This window comes from Brachyhypopomus gauderio, chromosome 5 (genome assembly GCF_052324685.1).
Source record: "Brachyhypopomus gauderio isolate BG-103 chromosome 5, BGAUD_0.2, whole genome shotgun sequence".
NCBI classification, from domain to species: domain Eukaryota; kingdom Metazoa; phylum Chordata; class Actinopteri; order Gymnotiformes; family Hypopomidae; genus Brachyhypopomus; species Brachyhypopomus gauderio.
Window position 1 is genome coordinate 34526471 of NC_135215.1, and position 22639 is coordinate 34549109.

General features: G+C 48.8%; 2 protein-coding genes across 2 annotated transcripts; one reads left to right on the top strand and one right to left on the bottom strand.

Annotated features, from left to right (window-relative positions):
* Positions 1-214: 214 nt before the first annotated feature.
* Positions 215-17175, top strand: tjp1b (tight junction protein 1b; the record flags this gene model as incomplete). Its single annotated transcript, XM_077004649.1, is given in 32 exon segments — positions 215-489; positions 612-714; positions 829-1024; positions 1027-1161; positions 1303-1409; positions 1570-1738; positions 1893-1971; positions 1973-2041; positions 4145-4214; positions 4216-4270; positions 4430-4497; positions 4499-4536; positions 4653-4803; positions 6323-6431; positions 6618-6837; positions 8104-8288; positions 8540-8635; positions 8809-8891; positions 9012-9222; positions 9365-9465; positions 9618-9857; positions 9859-9972; positions 10407-10628; positions 11831-12199; positions 12201-12767; positions 12845-12936; positions 13164-13373; positions 13484-13623; positions 13811-14246; positions 14347-14564; positions 14791-14895; positions 15334-17175. Coding segments are annotated over 32 exon segments (5328 nt in total), but the record flags the coding sequence as incomplete, so codon positions are not given.
* Positions 17176-17725: 550 nt separating this feature from the next.
* LOC143515269 (long-chain fatty acid transport protein 2-like) lies at positions 17726-22182 on the bottom strand. The gene is made up of 10 exons (XM_077007420.1): positions 21499-22182; positions 20992-21201; positions 20559-20717; positions 19905-20029; positions 19558-19752; positions 19379-19469; positions 19050-19248; positions 18429-18526; positions 18186-18316; positions 17726-18105 (listed from the first exon to the last, which is right to left on the bottom strand). Exons 1-10 carry the CDS (start codon positions 22022-22024, stop codon positions 17929-17931), a joined length of 1911 nt encoding a protein of 636 aa, XP_076863535.1. The 5' UTR covers positions 22025-22182; the 3' UTR covers positions 17726-17928.
* Positions 22183-22639: the final 457 nt, after the last annotated feature.

Consider the following 22639-nt stretch of genomic DNA (forward strand, 5'->3'; position numbering starts at 1 on the left):
TTTTATTCTTCTCCCTGTATCTCATCTTGCATGCCTCTCTCTCTCTTCTCCTGCTCTTCTCTCTCTCTCTCTCTCTGCATGCCTCTCTCTCTCTCTCTCTCTCTTCTCTCTCTCTCTCTCTCTCTCTCTCTCTCTCTCTCTCTCTCTCTCTCTCTCTCTCTCTCTCTCTCTCTCTCTCTCTCTCTCTCTCTCTCTCTCTCTCTCTCTCTCTCTCTCTCTCTCTCTCTCTCATTTATTTTCTAATTGTGACAAGTTAATATTAGTTACATATCTGAAGTGTAAGTTTACTTCAGTTTCCATTTTGTTTATTGGAGTTGTTTTCTTGTGTCTTTGTAATGATGATCATTTGAGCTCCTTCCTCCAGGCACCAGGATTTGGGTTTGGAATCGCCATCTCAGGTGGGAGAGACAACCCCCACTTCCAGAGTGGAGAGACGTCCATCGTCATCTCCGACGTGTTGAAGGGCGGTCCTGCGGAGGGTCTGCTGCAGTAAGCTCCTCCCCTTCCACCACAGCGTCCTCACACGCCTGTGCAGGCACGCCCCTGCCCCCCCCCCCCCCCCCCCCTCCTGGAGCGCTGCGTGGAATGACGTCCCCCCGTTGTCTTCACAGGGAGAATGACAGGGTCGTGATGGTCAACGCGGTCTCCATGGATAACGTGGAGCACGCGTACGCAGTGCAGTCAGCTGCGCAAGAGCGGAAGAATGCAAAAATAGTACGTCCGTCGACGTCAAATTCGGCAGGTCGTACGGCAGGTCGTACGCCGAATTTTAAAACGCAGCCTCCCCCCCCCCCCCCCCCCCTAATTCACGACTGAATTCTTCCTCAGACCATCAGGCGGAAGAGGAAGGTTCAGGCCCCAATGGGGCGGCACGGGGAGCGCGAGACCATGTCGGAGCACGACGACGACGACGACAGCTACGAGGACGAGATCTACGAGGTCCGCAGCGGGAGGAGCGGGCCGAGCACGTACGGCGGGGGCGGGGCCACGGGCCGGCGCAGCGGCAGGGGCGAACGGCTGGGCGGGCGCGGGAGCGCGAACGCGAGCGTAGCGGCTCCAGAGAGCGGAGTCTGTCTCCGCGCTCGGACCGCCACTTCGTGTCCTCCAACCTGCCCCCTCGCCCAGCCAAGGTCACCCTGGTCAAGTCCCGCAAGAATGAAGGTTAGCTTCCACCCCGCGATCGCCCGCTTCCCTCTGAGCTCACGCAGCCGTAATGCGCTTTAATTAAAGGCCCGATGACTGTGGCTCACTACGATACTAAACATGGTGCCCTTGTGTGCTGCTGTTTTTCACTTTTATAAGCAGAATATGGCCTCCGCCTGGCCAGCCACATCTTCGTGAAGGACATCTCCCCCGAGAGCCTGGCAGCCAGGGACGGGAACATCCAGGAAGGAGACGTGGTGTTGAAGGTGAGGGGGCAGGTCAGCCCCGAGACGGGCTGTAGAGGAGGAGGTGAACGGAGGAAGCAGGATGAGGACGGAGGCCAGTCAGGAGAACGTGGATAACACCGCAGACCTTTGTGTAGCGAGACTCAGTTCCCCCTCTAACCCGGTCCCCGTCCTCTCTTAGATAAATGGCACCGTGACGGAGAACCTGTCCCTGATAGACGCCAAGAAGCTGATCGAGAGGTCCAAGGGCAAGTTGAAGATGGTGGTGCAGAGAGACGAGAGAGCCACGCTGCTCCACTCCCGGACCTGGACGACAGCCTCCCCTCCGCCTAACGCCTCCGACAGGGATGGTGCGTGTGGGCTCGGCCACCTGTTTGGACTTACGTGGCTGTATCGTTAAAAGAACCATCTCTCTTAACCTGTGTGTGTGTGTGTGTGTGTGTGTGTGTGTGTGTGTGTGTGTGTGTGTGTGTGTGTGTGTGTGTGTGTGTGTGTGTCTGGTAGATATTTCCGATATACACTCTGTAGCGTCCGATCACTCGAACCGATCCCACGACAAGAAACGAAGCAGCCGTTCTCGCTCTCGACCGGCGCTCGGAGCCCTCGGACCACTCCAGACACTCGCCTCCCCAGATCAGCAACGGCAGGTCGGTGTGCCCTCTGACCCGCACGGTCCTGCCCAGTATCCTGCACTATGCCGTCACACTCTCGGGTTCCTACAGCAGGAGCTTTGCCTTCAGTCGCTTCCTATAATCTCCTGTTAGTTCACACTCCCAGACTCCTGTGGTTGGAGAACCTATTGAAATCCCAAAGATTCACCTGTAGTTAGAAGTTTTCTGGAGTCCGGTACCATGTTAAAGTTTCCAGCCTATAGAATGAAGTAATGTGATGGTTGTAGGGAGTGAGGAACCCGGGGGCGGTGAATTTAACCAGCGAATAGTTGAAATATTGTCCTCTTCTAAAGGGCACGATTTGATGCAGGGATCTGATGGACTCTATGTGGAAATACATTCAGTTGTAAGTTCCCCAGATACAGCCTGCATTTATCTACATGGATCCACACTAGTGTTCAACCAGTAGAACTACAGGCCAAACGAGCAGTGTTCAAAGAGCATGTTTGCTAGCTCTAACTCTCGGCTAAAGAGGTTCATCTATATGTGCTTAAGGAAGCGTGAACCAGGCATGTCTCTCTAAATACCGTCAAATGAAGGGCGAGTTGAGTCGCTTGCTTTCTTGACAGTAAAAGTCAACTGTTAAAGAGACGCGTCTTAAATTGGAAGTCGACTGTGATCTTGGTCTTCGTGCTTGACTTGAAGTGCGGATCTAGGAGGAATTAAACAAGTTGTTTCCTTCTTTTTCCAAACACTCTTTCATGGTTGCTTCTGTAGGCTGGTTCCAGCCGGCCAGCCTGTTAAGAAAGAGAGAAGTGTGGGTTCAAGAGCTTTGACAGTTAGCACTCCTTCATCCCTGTCCCCCCCCCCCCCCTCTCTCTCTCTCTCTCTCTCTCTCTCTCTCTCCTCTCTCTCTCTCTCTCTCTCTCTCTCTCTCCTTTCTTCTGTTCTTCCAACCTCATGCCAGTATGGGTGTTTTTCCCGTCCTGCTGCCCGCCCATGTGCTCTGTAGTTTTAGTCGTTTATACTCCCCTGAGTAGACTCCAGTAATGATCCTCCCCACCCGAGAGGTGAGGGTGCTTCTAGAAAGGGAGAACCTCCATCCCGTCATTATGATAACACCCCCCCCCCCCCCAATGCATTTTACCATCCAGGAGGGCATTAGAATGGTGAGGGTTTTAAACACCATCCGGTATGGTAGTGTCTTTTAGTCCACACTTACCATCAGTGTCCACACACAACCCATTTTCTTTTTGACCCCCGCTATAATTGCTGGGTAGGATATTCATCAGTGTCCTGAATAAACCAGGACCACGTGTGGCAGACACCGGGCCGGGGAGGGGGGCTCGCCGGTCAGCACCCCCACGCACCCCTGTGGCCACTCTGACACCGATGGGCACTGGGTGGCCGCTCTCTGGACCTCCGTGGCCGTGTGCTGAATTTTCATGGGCCGTTTTCTCCTTTAGCTCTCCGTCCGGAGCGCACGCTGGCCCTCTCACGCTCTCCTCTCTTTCTCTTCCTCCATCACTACAGATCAGATGGGCTGCTCTAAATATAGCTAGACAAAGGAGCAGCAAAGCACAGCTGTGACCTTCAGAACTGCCCTCTCTCTCTCTCTCTCTCTCTCTCTCTCTCTCTCCTCACAGCTAATCGCCTTTGACTGTAAACACGGTTATTGTTTGTTTGTTTATGGTCTGCTTGGGCTTGACTGTGATGTGTTTTTCTGCGTAGTCCACCCTTCAGACCTAGAGGTATTAATCGTTAGCTACATTTACTGCTAGTTCAGTGGAGATGCAGCTGTTTTCCTGGTTCTTCTGCATGGCCATGATTGAGCGTGTGTAGACGTGCATGTTCTTCTAGACGTCATGTGTTGTCCTTCCTCGGGTGAGCGGACGACACTTGCAGTAGACGCCCTTGGTCTGTGGAAACTAGAATACACTCTCTCCCTCGTCCTGCGGGGTAGCGGCCGACTCCAACGCTCGTCCTTGTGTTCTCTCTCTCTCTCTCTCTCTCTCTCTCTCTCTCTCTCTCTCTCTCCCTCTCTCTCTCTCTCTCTCTCTCCTCTCTCTCTCTCTCTCTCTCTCTCTCTCTCTCCTCTCTCTCTCTCTCTCTCTCTCTCTCTCTCCCTCTCCCTCTCTCTCCCAGGAGCCGGGATGAGGAGCGGGTGACCAAGCCCCTCCCCCTGCCTGCCAAGATGGTGGAGGAGACTCCCCAAAGCCACGGCGGAGCAGCCTGGGACCAGGGAGGAGAAGCAGCCTCCCTCTCTGCCAGGTGCTCCTCCACCCCTCTGCAAGTTTGAATGGGGGCCTTGCCTAACACCCCCCCCCCACCCCCCCAGTATTGCTGGGGAGAAACGTTTCAGTTTAGATAAACACATTGGAAAGTTTTGGGGTGGTGGGATCAACGTGTGTGTGTGTGTGGTATCCACAGAGCCGAAGCCTGTGTATGCTCAGCCCGGCCAGCCCGACGTGGACCTGCCCGTGAGTCCGGCCGATGCCCCCCGTGCCCAGTGTAGCGCACGACGACAGTATTCTGCGGTACGCACCAACGCTGTCCTCAGTCACACGCACATTGTGGAAGTGCTGTGCTACAGTGGCGTTTTGATGGGGTGTGTGTGTGTGTGTGTGTGTGTGTGTGTGTGTCGCTCCTCCAGGCCCAGTATGAAGCTGGTGAAGTTTAAGAAGGGTGAGAGCGTCGGTCTGCGGCTGGCGGGGGGCAACGACGTGGGCATCTTCGTGGCGGGTGTCCTGGAGGACAGTCCTGCTGCTAAAGAGGGGCTGGAGGAGGGAGACCAGATCCTCAGGGTGAGGGCTCGTCCTCACGGAGTGCCACACACGTCACGGAGTGCCACACACCACACACGTCACGGAGTGCCACACACCACACACATCACGGAGTGACACTTTCTGATGTGATGCAGGTGGGCATCACAGTTGTAGAGCTTGGAGCACAATATCTCCTGGCATGGATATGGCCACATGCCCAACAACATCTGCTGGGGTTGTAAGCACAAATTGCCCTGAATTTGAGGAAGCATTGAAAGTGAAAATAAAACACTGTTTAAATGAGTAGATGGATCAATGTTGAGGAACATTTTAGTGTTTCTGTCAGCTGGAAAGTGACCACTAAATGGACTATATGTATATGTGCAGGGACTGTAATATTCTTTCGTAAAGTGGCAAGAGAAACCATCATCCGATGCCAGGGAGAAAAAAAAGATGACTTCTCTCCAAATATATTCGTGTACCCTAAGGGTGTACAATTATTTTGGAGAGAAGTCAATTTTAGTTCAAACCCCACATTTCATAAAATCAAAGAAAGAGAATTATGGCTCTTTGGCCCGAGCGGGATGTTCAGGACTAACAGCCCCAAAGACGTCCTGAGGTCCTGCACATGTTCATCTGGACGGGCCCGTCAAGAACTTTGACTCAGAATCTGAAAGAAATAGTCTGTAAATACATAAAAAATCTGAATGGTGTCTGTTCACTGTAAATGAAACCTGCAGTAGCTGACCACCTGCAGCCATTTTATGTAGAGAACATTAACACACTGCTCCTTTGTGTGTGTGTGTGTGTGTGTGTGTGTGTGTGTGTGTGGTGATGCGTGCAGAAACATTACCGCAAATGAATGATTTTAGCAAAGTGCTAGAATGGCGGTGATAATGGCTTAATAACTTGAATTCCTTAATTATTTTACATAACTCCACGTTAAGGGAGTCAGACAGGCCGCTCTTGTACATGCGCTACAGCTCTTTACGAATCACCTTAGTATCCAATTATGTAAAACAATGAAGGGACTCCAGTTATTACTTTGTCGTACAGGCAGCCGTGGCCGCAGCTCTGCCCGTCACAGGCCTCCTGAAGGGTGTTTGAGCTCTGATGAATGATATGAGCGGGTGCTTAAAGACCTCGAGAGGGGAGAGGAATTCGTATTCCGGCTTTATTCCCCCTTTTTTACGGTCTCTGTGATGGCAGGTCGGGTTTATGAGGGTCTGATTCTCGGGCTGCTCCTCGCCTGCCGTATAAATGCCGTTAAACCTCAGTGTGCATCCAGAGTGCTTGCACTTTTCACGGCGGTTTCCCTGGCGACGTTGGCGCTCCTCTGGCTCGGCCTGCGGTATCCAAGCCTCCCACACCCTCCCGCTTTATCGAGAGCGGAGTCTCCCCCCTCCTGTCTGTGCACACACGCCTTCTAGGTTATACTTGATGTTTTTGTTTGGTTTTGGGGTTTTTTTTTGTTGTGTTGAAATGGTCATTGATTTTGGACTCTGAATAGCAAAGCAATGGTTCATCTGTCTAAACGACCACTGTCCCTTCTCCTCAGGTAAATAATGTAGACTTTGCAAATATCATTCGCGAGGAGGCCGTGCTGTTTCTCCTCGACCTGCCCAAAGGGGAGGAAGTCACCATTCTCGCCCAGAAGAAGAAAGATGGTGAGGATCTGGACCTTACCGCTTAATCGTTTAATCATCACATCGTGGTTTTACAGTTGACTGAAGACTGAAAGTCACCACCACACAGTTTTATGTTCATTCCCATTTTTGTAGGTTTTCCTCTTTTGCCCAAGCTGACGCTCTCCTCTCTCTTCTCCTCTCTGCTCTCTCCTCTCTGCTCTCCAGTGTACCGACGGATTGTGGAGTCCGACGTGGGAGACTCGTTTTACATCCGGACTCATTTTGAGTACGAGAAGGAGTCTCCGTATGGCTTGAGCTTTAATAAGGGCGAGGTGTTCCGAGTGGTGGATACACTCTACAACGGCAAGCTGGGGTCCTGGCTGGCCATCCGCATCGGCAAGAACCACCAGGAGGTGGAGAGAGGCATCATCCCCAACAAGAACAGGTGAGTGGGTGGAGAGGGGCGTCATCATGAGTGGGTGGAGAGGGGCGTTACCGTGAGTGGGTGGAGCGAGAGATATCATCCCCAACAAGAACAGGTGAGTGGGTGGAGCCAGAGATATAATCCCCAACAAGAACAGGTGAGTGGGTGGAGAGGGGCGTCATCATGAGTGGGTGGAGAGGGGCGTTACCGTGAGTGGGTGGAGCGAGAGATATCATCCCCAACAAGAACAGGTGAGTGGGTGGAGCCAGAGATATAATCCCCAACAAGAACAGGTGAGTGGGTGGAGAGGGGCGTCATCATGAGTGGGTGGAGAGGGGCGTTACCGTGAGTGGGTGGAGCGAGAGATATCATCCCCAACAAGAACAGGTGAGTGGGTGGAGCCAGAGATATAATCCCCAACAAGAACAGGTGAGTGGGTGGAGAGGGGCGTCATCATGAGTGGGTGGAGAGGGGCGTTACCGTGAGTGGGTGGAGCGAGAGATATCATCCCCAACAAGAACAGGTGAGTGGGTGGAGCCAGAGATATCGTCCCCAACAAGAACATGTGAGTGGGTGGAGAGGGGCTTCATCATGAGTGGGTGGAGAGGGGCGTTACCGTGAGTGGGTGGAGCGAGAGATATCATCCCCAACAAGAACAGGTGAGTGGGTGGAGCCAGAGATATCGTCCCCAACAAGAACAGGTGAGTGGGTGGAGAGGGGCGTCATCATGAGTGGGTGGAGAGGGGCGTTACCGTGAGTGGGTGGAGCGAGAGATATCATCCCCAACAAGAACAGGTGAGTGGGTGGAGCCAGAGATATCGTCCCCAACAAGAACAGGTGAGTGGGTGGAGCCAGAGATATCATCCCCAACAAGAACAGGTGAGTGGGTGGAGCCAGAGATATCGTCCCCAACAAGAACAGGTGAGTGGGTGGAGCCAGAGATATCATCCCCAACAAGAACAGGTGAGTGGGTGGAGCCAGAGATATCGTCCCCAACAAGAACAGGTGAGTGGGTGGAGCCAGAGATATCATCCCCAACAAGAACAGGTGAGTGGGTGGAGCCAGAGATATCGTCCCCAACAAGAACAGGTGAGTGGGTGGAGCCAGAGATATCGTCCCCAACAAGAACAGGTGAGTGGGTGGAGCCAGAGATATTGTCCCCAATAAGAACAGGCACCAGCGACATGACCCCTGACCCTCAAGACGGTGGTTTCACGGTGAATCGTTTTTTCCCACCCTCGTTCCACCACACATGTGAACCGGAGCGCTGGTGTGTCTCTCCGGCAGAGCGGAGCAGCTGTCCAGTGTCCAGTACACGCTCCCCAAGACGGCGGGCGGGGACCGGGCCGACTTCTGGCGGTTCCGTGGCCTGCGCAGCTCCAAGAGGAACCTGCGTAAGAGCAGAGAAGATCTCTCGGCCCAGCCTGTCCAGACCAAGTTCCCCGCCTACGAGAGGGTTGTTCTCCGAGAAGGTGAGGAACATAATTCAACATAATTCATAGCAGCAGTATATTTCTTTGCCAAAAAAAAAACGAGATTTTTGTCTATTTAGAACTGATTAATTATTTATACCGCCGCATAATTAACTTGGTCCTCACAAACCCACAGTGCTCTGTTGTGTGCTCGTGTTTTCAACTCATTTTTCCTGTTTCGCAGCTTTACTCTCCTCTGAAGGCCACCGGCTTGTCTTACACTAATTAAATATGCTCCGTTGTTGCAATAGCTGGTTTCCTGAGACCTGTGGTGATATTTGGTCCCATTGCTGATGTTGCCCGAGAGAAACTTTCACGGGAGGAACCAGACCTCTTTGAGCTTGCAAGTGAGTGGGATTTATTAATGATGTTAAATGTATTAAAACGCCATCAGTTGCTCATAGCTGAATGTCCTGAAGTTCTGAATTGTCATATCCACCGCACTTCTCCCTGAACTATTTAAGTCTCGGTGACCATCTCTAGCTGTCATGAAATAAGTTTTGGTCTCTGCTGTCTTCAGAGAGTGAACCCAGAGACGCAGGTACAGACCAGCGAAGTTCTGGAATCATCCGTCTTCATACCATTAAGCAGATCATTGACCGAGTGAGTGCCGTAGCTTTAACAAGACATAAAAGACGTGTTTGTCCACCCTACGGTTATTTCCTTTCCAACCAAACATCTTCCTGCGATTCTCACGCGCGTGCGCTCCGTGTGTTCTGCTAGGATAAGCACGCCGTTCTGGACATCACGCCCAACGCCGTGGACCGTCTGAACTATGCCCAGTGGTATCCCATCGTGGTGTTCCTCAACCCGGACAGCAAGCAGGGCGTGAAGAACATGAGGAGCAGACTGTGCCCCGAGTCGAGGAAGAGCGCTCGCAAACTGTACGAGCGTGCGCTGAAGCTGAGAAAGAACAACCACCACCTCTTCACCAGTAAGTGTGAGGAGACGAGGAGGTGAAACGGCCGTTTGATTTTAAGAACCAATCGACAGGAGTGATTCTCGGAGTTACTACACGAGTTCCTTCAGTGGTGCGTGAAGCAGTGGGGTTGATTTTTGTCTTTTTCTCCAATTAGCCACCATTAACTTGAACAACATGAACGATGGGTGGTATGGAGCCCTGAAGGAGACCATCCAGCAGCAGCAGAACCAGCTGGTCTGGGTTTCTGAGGGCAAGGTAAGTACGTCTGGGTGTATCTACAGGAGCCTCGCAGCAGAGCCGGGCCGCTTTTGCCCTTTACGTCAGCGCGGCACCTTCTGAAACATCTTCTGCGACAGAAAATGGAGCTTTGAGGTTTTAGCAGCTCGCTTGAACTTCCCTGTCCGCAGGCGGACGGCGCTCCCGAGGACGACCTGGACATCCACGACGACCGGCTGTCCTACCTGTCGGCTCCGGGCAGCGAGTACAGCATGTACAGCACGGACAGTCGCCACACGTCCGACTACGAGGACACGGACACGGAGGGCGGGGCCTACACCGACCAGGAGCTTGACGAAACCATGAACGACGAGGTGGGCCTGCCCAGCGAGCCCGCCATCACCCGCTCCTCCGAGCCCGTCCGCGAGGACCCCCCCCGTGATCCAGGACCCGCCCGGCTACCCGAGCTACCAGCACACCGTGCCCCAGCTGGAGCCCCTGAACCGCATCGACCCGGCCGGGTTCAAGATGGCCCCGCCCCAGCAGGTACGGCACCTGGGCTCGGGCCGGGCGCGTCGTTTCGGTGTCTGACGAGTGTAATTATAAAGGGCGAGGCTGATTGACGGCGCCTGTTTTGTTTGTTGTACGGGAACGGTGTGCAGTGTGTTCACGTGCACTGTTTGTTTTCCAGTGTGTCGTAAAGTTAGATCTTCTTGTTTGTTTTTGATGTCCACCTTACGTGAGGCAGATTTGCTAAATGGCGTATACAGTATGTAGGATACATGCAGACTTTGTGATTTTGGCCACCCGGAGCTGTCATGTACTCATACCAGACCTAGAGTGAAGCCTTGAGAGGGTGTGTGTGTGTGTGTGTGTGTGTGTGTGTGTGTGTGTGTGTGTGTGTGTGTGTGTGTGTGTGTGTGTGTGTGTGTGTGTGTGTGTGTTGGTGGTCGGTAACCTCTCTACCCCGTGCTCCACAGCAGGCTGAGGTTGCTGTGGCCCCGCCCTCCTTCCCCTCTGCTGTATCACCAGCGCCCCCTGCTGTTGAACCCGCCACAGCACTAGCAGCTATGAGCCCCAAGGAGCCACCTGACCCCCTTAACAGCCCTGCCCCAGGTCCTGACCCCCAGCCCGATGCTGGCTTCGCCCAGCCCCCAACACACGACCCCCACCTGTCGCTTCCGCCAGGCCCAGACCCAAAGGTACCGCCTCCAGCACTGCCAGAAACTGGACCCGGTCACAGCCAGGTCCGGCCCGGGTTCGGCCCTCTTGCCTGTCTTCTCACACATGCTTCTCTTCCCTTCCACTCCACTGTCTGCATGCGTGCTGTGCCCGTCCGCTCACGCGTGCGCTCTGTGTTCCTCGGCCCAGCTCCAGAGAGTGGGGGACCGGTCCACAGGCTCCGCTCTGGGCCTGTCCGAGGGGACAGGGGGAAAGGGCCCGGGGAATCTAAAACTAAACGATCCCAGAAGAGAGGCCTCTCGCGATCAGTCTCCGTCACCTCCACATTCCTCTTGCATGGCTCTTAATGGTTGAAATTTCTTTCAGCTTGTCCCGTCTGTAGAGGTAGAACTTGTGATGCATATTTCACCTCCGTGGTACCACCTGCACTGATGGACAGATGTAGATACAGTAGTAGTAGTAGTAAGACAATAAATTGCAAATGAACTTGTGATTTGCAAGAATGAACCTCCGTGCATGTCAGTCTAACCTGCAGACAGTATTTGTAGCAGTGTAAAAGGAATCGGTGTAATTTATTCTGCATTATGTCTTCTTGGTTGGCCTTTGAAATGTATAATGAAGACTTTATGTAGTAACCGTTTGCATAATTTATTATAGCACCTTTTACAAATGTACTGTCTTCAGGCTATCAGTAGAAAGTTTGAAAAGAAGCCTTTCAGACATGAGTAAAAAATTTATATTCCATAAAATTTAAATGTAGTATACTTAAGATACAGATTCGAGATAGGAAGAAAATGTGTTCTGGCTGAAAGACCTTTGGCTGGGCATTTGTGTACATGTCATTACTGAAGGGCTTCTTATCAAACTGTAGACATGTAGGTCTGGACGGTAAAGTGACCACCTGCTCGGTAATTGCATATTGACCACAGCCGTAAACTGTAAGCCGTTTTCATTTTTGAAAATACGAGTGTGAGAGTGTGATTTAATATATTTTAATGTTTTTTGACAGCCCTCTTCTGTTAACCATGGGAGACTCTTAATTGTGCTTTTTGATTTACAAATCTTTCTAACATTTCTTTCTAATCTTAATTAATTTCTCTTCTCTTGTATATTGCCATTATGTTGGAGTGGCGCGTCAGAACGTGGTGTGTGAGGTTCCTGTGCACGTTGTAGCTCTGAAGAACCGACGTGGCGTGTGATTTGCTGATGTGTTCTCCTGCAGGTCTATAAGAAGGACGTGTACAGTGTGGACGAGCCCGTACGTGTGGACCACGGGATGAAGGCACAACAACCACCACCTCCACCACAGCAGCACCAGACCCAGACGCTGGTTCCCCCGACCTCCCTGTCCTACAGCCACCAGCCCGTCTACCAGGACAAACAGCCATACCGCGAGTACGACCACCCGCCTTACGGCTACGATGGTGGCGGCTACGCTCAACCAAAGCCTCACAACTACGACCCGCACCTGCACTACGACAACCGTGTGCCTCACTACGACGAGCACTGGCCCCCCTACGACCAGCAGAGCTCGCCCCAGCCGCCCATCCCGGGGCCCGGCTACCCTCAGGGCCACCAGCCTCCGGCGCCGCCCCCCCCTGGGCTACGAGTCCCGCTCCCCGTACGAGGACGGCCCCACGCGGGACTACAGCCCCCCCCAGCCCCGCTACGACGAGGCTCCCATGGGTTACGATAACCGGCCCAGGCACGCTAAACCGGGTCCTGTTCGGTATGACGAGGCCCCCGGCCCGCCCGCTACGGCCTCGTACGACGCCCGTTCTCCTTACGAAGCCGAGGCACACGGGTTCCCCAAAAGCGCCCCCCGCTCCCCCGACCCTCAGAGGCAGTATTACGGAGAGGTTCCGCTCAGGCCTCCGTACAACCCGGGGCCCCCGAACCGGGCCTACAAACCGGGGCAGCATGAACATTTGAATTCAGAGCCTCCGGTACCCCCGCCAAAACCAGAGGTCCTACTGTCCCCCGTGGAGCCGGTCCACTCTGCCACTCCTAAACCCTTACCGACCCCCCCGAGAGACGACCCCGACGACGACCCTGCCATGAAGCCCCAGTCTGTCCTCAACAGGGTCAAGATGTTTGAAAACAAGCGCTCCGTGTCTGTAGACCGAGCTAAAGAAGCTGGAGATTTGCCCGGGATCAGGGTACGTAGGAGACATTCACATCTTGGTGTAGAACAGGGGGCTTATTTCTGTGATGCTGATGTCATGTTGTGCTGTAGCCCACAGATCTCACCAAACCTGTGAGCGTACCTGGTCCTGTGCTTAAAGCCAACTCCCTCAATAACCTGGAACAGGACAAACCTGCATACAGGTAAACATGAGCACAACTGCTTGTAAACATCTAGGTCATAATGTTCCTCTGTCTCGAGGGGAAGAAAACAGGAAAACATGTAGGAAGAGGCGTCAGCTGAGTTTGAGTGTGTGTTTGCTTCATGATCTGCTAGTGTGAGCGATACACGGCACCAGAGAACCCGCCCGCCTCCCTGGGGCTTTAACTGTTTCTAATTCTCCCATCACTCTCTCTCTTTCTCTCCATAGGGCCCCCGAGCCCCAGAAGCCCCAGTCTCGGTTAGGAGAGGAAGTCCGCTCAAATCACTACGACCCCGATGAAGATGAGGAGTACTACAGGAAGCAGCTGTCCTACTTTGACCGCCGCAGCTTTGACAGCAAGGCCGTGAACCAGCCCGTCAACCGCTTCCATGACGTGCCCAAGGCCTCGCAGCCACCGCTAGGATACCCATACAGCAGGTAGAGTCCATCGTGCTTCATAGAATGCTCCACGCCGCCTTAAACGTGGGCGTGTATATGTCCGGTGTGCACGCGCTGTTTAAAGCCCTCCTGCTGTTGTGCTGGTTCAGGACCGAGTCGGTGGAGAAGATGAGTCCTGTGGAGAAGAGATACGAGCTGCTCCCATCCATGAACCCCTCGTCTGCCCCCTATGGCCACACGGGACCGGCTGTGCCGCCCACGTCTCTGCCCAAACTCAGCAATGCCGAGGGTAAGAGCTTAAAGACCTGAACTACAAACAACCGTCTAGCTATGCAACGTTCGGCCCAGGTGCGACCTCGTGTTGCGTAACCTTCGCTACAGCTGTGGTAACTTTAGCTTTTGGATTACTCGGAGATGTAAACACTGTTTTTACTCTTTCTTCCCCCTCTTTTGTTATTCACCCTTGTAATTCTCAGCAAACTCATTGGCAGATCCTCACTGCTCTCCCAAGGGCAAACCAGACCTCCCCGCTCTCCGACCTCCTAACCGTGAAGAGGCGGTCCAGGGCAACTACCTAACCCAGAAATCTCCCGTTAACGGCACTGACATTCCGCCCAAGACCCTGGGCGTCCCCGCCCCCACCGGCTATAACCGCTACGTCCCCAAGCCTTACACCAACTCTGCACGCCCCTTCGAACGCAAGTTTGAGAGCCCAAAATTCAATCACAACCTTCTGCCCAATGACACGCAGGCCAAGGCCAGTATGATGAACAACAACCCCAAAACTCCTCACCTTTCACCCCAGCCCATGGAGACCGACAGTGGAGTGGACACCTTCACTCGCACGATGGACAACAGGCCCAAATATCAGCACAACAACGTTAACGCTCTCCCCAAGGCCGTCCCCGTCAGGTAAAAGGTCTCCTCTGTGCTCCACGTCTGGACCTGACGGTCCTAATAGCTTTGCTTTGTCACACCTTCCGCATCGTATAACGAAGCGCTTTTCTTGCAGCCCCAGTGCACTGGAGGAGGAAGAGGACGATGATGGACACACTGTGGTTGCTACAGCGCGGGGCATCTTTAACTGTAATGGTGGGGTGTTGAGCTCCATAGAGACGGGGGTGAGCATCATCATCCCCCAGGGGGCCATCCCAGACAGCGTGGAGCAGGAGATCTACTTCAAAGTGTGCAGAGACAACAGCATCTTACCCCCACTGGACAAGGAGAAAGGTTAGAACCCCCACACACGATAAATAGATCAGTCGTCTTCCACACGTGTCATGAACATGTATTAAATAAACAGAGTCTGCCTTAAATGGGAGGAGATATAAGGAACTATAAGGATCCCAGTGCCTTTTGACCTTTGCCCTTTGAATGTTTTCAGCCTGCCTGCGCAAGTGTTCCGGTCTCACTGGTTTGTTCGTGTGTGTGTGTGTGTGTGTGTGTGTGTGTGTAGGTGAGACTCTGCTCAGTCCCTTGGTCATGTGTGGTCCCCACGGTCTGAAGTTCCTGAAGCCCGTGGAGCTGCGACTGCCACACTGTGCGTCCATGACCCCTGATGGTTGGTCTTTTGCTCTAAAATCCTCCGACTCCTCGTCGGGTACGCCGACCTTTCTGTCCTCTCGGGTTCCTCTGGTTCTTGAATGTTCAGGGTGACTGTGGTCTCCTCATTCCTCCTCTCCTCCTCCTCCCCTCACCCTTACGTTTCCACTCCTGCTGAAGGACCTTCCACTTTCTCTCATTCGTCATCGTAACGAACATGCTTTTCTTTTGTAAATAAATTAGTTGATGCAATGATCTTTCCCAAAAACTACAAATTATATCCAACGTGTCGAGAGCGAAGAGTCGTCTTGACGTTTAATAATAAACCAGATACTTTTACACTTTTTCGGAAACGATGAATATGTATATATTCACTCTAATACGGCAGACGGCTAACGGTCTCTGGCGGTCTTGAAGCTTACATTTGTGTTACACTGAACTCATTCTTTCCCCCCAGGTGACCCCAAATGCTGGCAAAACAAGGCTCTCCCCGGAGACCCCAATTACCTAGTGGGCGCTAACTGTGTGTCTGTGCTCATTGACCACTTCTGAAGAGAGCCACAGCTGGTCTGTTACAGGATGTGAAAGTGTCACAGGAGGACATGAGGAAGAACACCTCTCTCTCTCTCTCTCTCTCTCTCTCTCTCTCTCTCTCTCTCTCTCTCTCTCTCTCTCTCTCTCTCTCTCTCTCTCTCTTTCTCTCTCTCTCTTTCTCTCTCTCTCTCTCTCTCTCTCTTTCTTTCTTTCTTTCTTTCTTTCTTTCTTTCTTTTTCTTTTCGAGGAGTTGCTCCATAATACATACTAGTCATTCTTTCTTGTTTTTTGCGAAAGGAGTTTTTTTTTTTTTTTTTTTGGGCCAAGAATTCACTCAGAGGACACGGAGCACACCTCCCCCTGGTGCCGCACCCCCCCCCCCCCTGGTGCCGCACCCCTACCCCGCCCTTTTTTCATTTTGGCTTTATTTTTGGTGCTTGAAAGCTTGCAAAAAAAAAAGACAAAATAAAGGAATTTATTAAATGAACTGTTAATAGAATGCATGACCAGTGCCACAGACTAAAATAATACTATTTTGACATCTGTAGTTTCTCCTCTAAATAGTTACAAATAAAAATAATAATAAAAAGGAAAAAAAAAATTAATGTGAAACAAGGGAATATGCGAGAAGTCAGATAATTCATCTTAAACGTACGATTCTGCATATATGTTCACAAACAAAAAAGTTCACCTTTGTGGGGAAAACTTGTTTGTTTTTGAAGTCTGTGGTGATGTTTGTGTGGTTTGGTGGGTGAGGTGGTGCTCGGATCTCCATGGATCTGCATTACTGAGCCTGCCCTTTGGGGACTTCAAAGTGAAGGACACTGCAAACGTGATTTGACCTGAAGAACCCCCTTTTCACGGATCGAGACTTGGCTAATGGCTAATGGACTTCCTCGTCTGGCTTCAAAATGGGCTCCATGTTTTGAACAGACTTTTTCTAGCGACGTTTTACCATAGATGAATTCACTGACGTTGACTTTGGTTTTCCAAAACTCCTGCTGTCTAGAGATCTATGCATGTGCTGAGACTCAGGTCCGGAAACCTGCTACTAAGTTCAGAACACAAACGTTCCCATCATTACACTGCGAGCAGTGATGCCTTATCTGCATATCAACTTTAATTTAACGAAAGACATAACTTCAGATTTAACTTATAGTGTGAAATAATGAAGGATATTCAAATTCTCTCACCATTTCTAACATATTATGTGAGTGGACTTGGATGTAGCACACAGTTAATCGAGGCTAATGAACAGGTATGCTTTATTTTACTGCTATGCATATGAAGTCAAAGGATATATAAAAATACTAGGATATGTTTAAATTATGGCTGTATATACTGCTAGCATATGGCCTTGGTTTGCTGTAAATTACCTTTTGTACATTTTTGTTATTTTGTATAAAAAATTAGAGGTTTGGTTAAAAAAAAAGAGAAACTCTTACATTGGTTGTTTGTATTACAGTTATACCCCTGAGCCTTGGAACTAAACTTAGCAGTCACGAAAAATTAAAAAGAAAGGAAAAAAATATTTTATACCAACATATACACAAACTCTACTTAATGGCATTTTTAACACTAAGAAAGCAAAACATTTTTATTCTTATTTACAAAATAGGAAAGTGCTTGGTTTAAATAATTTAATGAATATGTACTTAAGAAGGGTCCGCTGTGGTGAGTGGTCCTTCACTTTATTTGTGATACTGGATGCTGTATTGTGTGCCCTGAAATGTATTTTTGTACTAGTAAACAATTTATTAAGGCACATCGGTACATTTTTTCCTTTCTTTTTTAATATAATAGCTTAAACTCAATAGTAGTTTCTTTGAGTGCTTGAAATTTGTCTTTTTCCCCCTTTTAATTTTTTTTTCTTTGCAGCACATTTCTAAATATACCACTGTATTAATAAATAAATCCATTTTTAAAGAAATGTTGCATACTTATAATGTCGGTACTGTGGACCTTCGAGAGCACTGTGGACATGTGAGCGGACCGCTGCTGTAGAACTGGATTGTGTCCATTGTGAAAGGTGCAAAGGTTTTGAAGTTATCTCAAAGGGGGATGGGGAGATGACCCCGGTTTTGGTTCAGAAGGCCACTGATTCCAGTGTCTGTTAATATTCAGAGATTAGGACTGGTGGGTCACAGCCCTCGTCGGTTAAACTAACCTTTCTCCTACATGGACATGGGTTATTGAGTGGTGTACTGAGGAAACTGCACTTAGCAACTCACATTATTAACAAAGTCCCAAATCACTGAATAAGACTCCATTAATAATACGAATGTTTCCAAAAAGACAATAGATGTGCGTTATTAAAAGTCACATAAAAAAAGTTTATTTTTATATTTTAGCATTATTCTATCATTAAACACTGAATTGGTCATCACACAAATTGGTGATTGAAAAAGATCAATAATTGACCCGAGATTAGTCTGCAAATATATTACTATTTGTTATCTTAAGATTAACACACAAAAAGATGCTAAAAATAATTCCGAGCTTAATTTGTGCTTCAAATTCAGAGCTTCATTTCTCCTGAAATTACTGAATTGTAAATTTCCTGAGTGAAGGGGATGTATTTTTTAGCAGCCAGATCAAGGAAGTACACGGGGTCCTGAATGAGGGCGGTGTTGAACCCTTCCTCCACCAGCTTCACCTTCTTCATCTTGAACGTTCCGGTGACTTCCAACGAGTTCTGAAAGACAAATGAACTCTGATGAACGTTTTTTTTCCCCCTGCTGTCAGACGACGAGTGTAACACTTTAAATAGCTCACCTGAACGCGAATGAAACGGGGTCTGGCGTAAACGGGCAGGTAGTTGGTAACGACACTATACGTGTTGACACAATCAAACTCCCTTCCCTCCTTTAAGGTCACGGCTGCCATGCCAATCCGCCCCTCGTGCCCTCGGGAAGGAATAACTTACATTATTGCACTTTTACACACTCGTACGTGATTTACAAACTAAACCCAAAGGTTCCTACAAAATCTTCACAGAAAGTGCACATCAAAAAGTACCTTGAACTGCAACACCATAGACGTTTGCCTCCTCGATGCAGTCCACCATGGTGAGAACATCAGACACTTCAGTTGTGGCTACGTTTTCTCCTTTCCATCTGCAAATCATACCAAAATAAGCAGAGATCATACCATATAATACTATATCATATATACTTATATATATATGTGTGTGTGTGTAAATGGAAAAAAAAAATGTAAATGTGCCATATTTTGTCAATTGTGATTTTTTACACCGCAATCGAAATTTGTCCTCCGCTTTTAACTCATCTGTGCAGTTAGAACACACACACACACTAGTGATTACTAGGGGGCTGTGGATCACACGTGCCCAGAGCGGTGGGCAGCCCTAGCCTGGCACCCAGGGAGCAGTTGGGGTTAGGTGCCTTGCTCAAGGGCACCTCAGTCATGGCCTCAGGTCTGGGAATCAAACCCACGACCCTCCGGTCACAAGACCAGTTCCCTAACCGCCAGGCCATGACTGCCATATCATTTATGTCATCATACCATATGTCAGTATATTCTAAGAGTCACGTGCTTCTTTAAATGTACACACAGGAAAGATGTTTCATTCCATTTGTAGAATAGTATTGTTCCCTGGTAAAGTCAGTGGTAAACTACCTGAAAGTGTCTCCAACCCGGTCATGAAAGTAGACAAAGTTGTCACAGTCGATCCTCAGCAAGTCGCCGCTGTTGAAGTAGAGGTCTCCTTTCACAAAGACGTCTCTGAGCCTCTTTTTTTCTGTCTGCTGCTTGTTTCCAGCATAGCCAATAAAGGGAGATTTGGTGGTGATTTTCCCAACTAGCAGTCCAGGCTCACCTATAAGACCATTTAAACCAGTACAGTTGGGATAAATAATTCTAAACACATCACCACACAGTCTAAAATTCCCACACCCCTCTGATCTTTGTTAATGATGGGAATTGACCCCCCTGTAAGAACCACTGACCTGGAGAAACTGGCACACACAGTCCCTCAGTGTTCCTCACGGGCTCGTCCTTCTCGACGTCAAACTTGATGAGGGTGTGTGGGAATATGCGCTGTCCAGCACAAGTAGAGGTCAGCTCATTCTGAACATGCACTCCTTCACGCCATCGTCAGTGGCCTTTGAGTCGCGGTTAACTTTACCTTGTTTAGGATGTTGACACGTCCCACTGAGCCAACTTTAGAAGTGTAGTTAATGAATCCAACATTTCCTTCTGTAGCAGCATAAAGCTCCCGGACAAGAATATTCCCAAAGCGCCTAAGAAATTCGTTCCAGATATCTTGCCGGACACCGTTCCCTATAGCGATCCTTACAGTGTGATCCCTGTCATTGTGTTTCTGTAGCAAATAACACAAAGAGAAATTAAAGACAAAAAGCAATTATTGTGTTTGGTTAATAATAGTTCTGACCATGGCATCATTTCTGATCTTATCAATCAAAAAATAAATGCTGTGTATTGGTAAACAAATGATAAAGACAAACGATTGACCTTTGGTACACTGCAGAGGTAACGTAGTGTTTCCCCAATGTACTGCATCACTGTCACGTTGTACTTTCTGCAGTCGTCCCAGAACTGAGAGGCAGAAAACTTCCTCCGTAGAACAAAAGAGTTCCCTAAGACAAGATGAGACCTCTTTACAAACATTACATATAAGGACTAACTTCCTACTTAATTAAACCATACTAACTTAATACATTACATCATATGGGTAATAACACTGAAATACTCAACAGGGTCCAAAATTCCTCGTCCACTACAGTTTATCAGCAGTTTGGTACAGGCACTATTGAATTTTTCTAGATTTCTGTAAAGTTTATCCTGTACATACATGTTTTGCATTTGAAAGCATTTGTTTTTAAAGCAAATTTGAATATATTAAGCAAATAAAATGTAGATAGGTTTGAGATTTATGAAACATCTATTTTTACATAATGTTTTACATTTTTACATAATTGTTCACATTTAAAGTTTTCTTTAAAGGTATCACTCTTTGTGATGTAAACATTTTTATATAAAATTAAATTAAAGCACTTTTTTTTTATAGTGAACTTAAGACTTGGCAGATGCTGTGGTAAAATATCACATGGCAAAACAACAAAAAATAAACATAGAATGAAGAATATGTGGACACAAACATGTTACCCCTTTCAATACAGCCAGTGAATCCTATAAGAAAACCAGCACTGTGATACAGGGGCAGATTGATGTAGAAGACATCTTCAGAGGTGACGCCAGACATGCCCTGGATGAAGGAAGCAGCCCAGAGCCTCTCTTGGGTCACCACCGCGGCCTTAGGGAGGCCTGCACACAGATGAAGACAAGGTCAGTACTGAGAGTGGCATCCATCCATTCAAGAGCTCAGTGGTGAATGTGTTGTACACTCTGGAGGACCAACACTGATTAATGCATCCATTGTTATGAAAAATGGTTTTGTGTTGTTACACAAAGGAAAATACCCAGTGGTAGCACCTGTTTACTGTTTATTTAAGTACAACTGGACACCAGTGGACATTGTAAGACTTTGTTTTGCTTCAGGGATTTTACTGTGTTGCTGCCTGTCGGTTTAATTTATCACCTGTGGTTCCGGATGTGTAGATGTACAGAGCGGTGCTCCGGGCATTAACGTTGGCTCTGAGAGATGGTGGCAGCGGTTGGTCTGATGCCTGAGTCACTGCCTGACAGAGTCCCTTAATGTCATGTGTATCGCAGTCATTATTAATAATGTACACACGGATACCCTTCTCTTTCAAAGCAGGCAAAATCTCTTCCACAGCATCACATAGCTCTGTAATAAGACATAATATAAATGCTGAACAATTCAAATATATTACAAATGATTATACAATTATATCATGCGAAAAAAAAAGGATGCACTTAACTAATTTAGTCAAAATTATGTGTCATATTCACAAGGAACTACATAATTAAGTTCATAATGACGTTATGTACGTGTGTCTAATTACATCAGCAAGTGAACAGAGTGACTGAAATTGGCTGAGATTATAATCTGCTGGATTAATCGATTCTCTCAAACAAGCTTGTTCAATGTGGACACTGTTTCTTCATGGTGTTACCGTGTTACCTTCAGACGCTATTAGCACGTTTGCCCCGCAGCAGGAGAAGCAGTGAAGAAGTGATTTAGATCTTATGTTAAAGTTGAGTAAAGCGGCGGTGCAGCCCAACTTTGCGAGACCGAGCCAGGTCCATGTGAACCAGGGCTCGTTCCCCAGGAACATAGCGGCCGTGTCTCCCTCCTTCAGACCCGCAGCAGACCTCAAGGCGCCCGCCACCTTGTTGCTCTCTCTGTCCATGTCCAAATAAGAAAACGTCTTTCCTTCAAAATGCATTAAAGGTTTGTGTGGGTGCTTCCTCACAGAATCCAGGAACCCGTCCAAGATGCTGTAAAATGGTCTTCTCTTCTTGTACATATCTAACCTAACTCCAAAGCGGATAGCTCTTAATATATAGAGGCAATCCTGGAAGAAGTATGGAAACAATGTCTTCAAGATTACTGGCAAAATAGCCAAACCGGCCACAAGAGTAAACCAGACATACATAGTGTCCAGTGCGACGGTGAAACGGTCCCAAGAAAACCGGTGTTTCAGCATAAGTTCACGTCGTTAGAGTCACTGAACTGAGAAGATCGTGTAGATCCTCCTGGTTCTGCGTTATCTCGTTGCCAGATTGAACCACAAACACACTTTGGAAGAGGAATGACGAGATCAATCCCACCACAATCCACAAGTTCTGCGTTTGACATTTTCTTTTTATTCTGACAAATCTGCTTGTGAAGTCGACAGCTGTGTACCATAATACACTGATACAATGATTTATTGATTAGTATCAGTAAGTAGAATATAAAAATACACCTGTATTAAAATACGAACCTTTGTGTTGCAGTGAAAACTAGAGGACTGGTCACGGTCGTAGGCAGTAGTGTTATAATCACCTGGTATATCTCATTTTGAGACTAATAACCATTTCCTGTAGGCAGTGGTTTTATTACTAGTTTTATTGTCGAAGACTGCTTATAAATGTATACATTTGCAATAGTTGTCTGCATGCATTTGAAGCAGCCAACCCACTATTCTGTGCAGACCCATGATGTAATTTTGCTTGACTTTTTGCAAGGTGGCAACCCACTTTGGTTTATAAATGATGACTGATTAGAGGGGAAAGGTTTAAAGGTTGGAACGGAACCAACATTCTTTTACCAAGGTCTT

Bases quoted from the DNA above. Each gene is read 5' to 3' on its own strand.
- LOC143515269 (XM_077007420.1), bottom strand. From the start codon at position 22,024: ATGCTGAAACACCGGTTTTCTTGGGACCGTTTCACCGTCGCACTGGAC. The intron at 20,030-20,558 runs GTAACATGTTTG...ATCTTGTCTTAG, and splicing joins CACTGGCTGTATTGAAAGGG to GGAACTCTTTTGTTCTACGG. The intron at 18,106-18,185 runs GTGAGCTATTTA...TTTGTCTTTCAG, and splicing joins CCCGTTTCATTCGCGTTCAG to AACTCGTTGGAAGTCACCGG.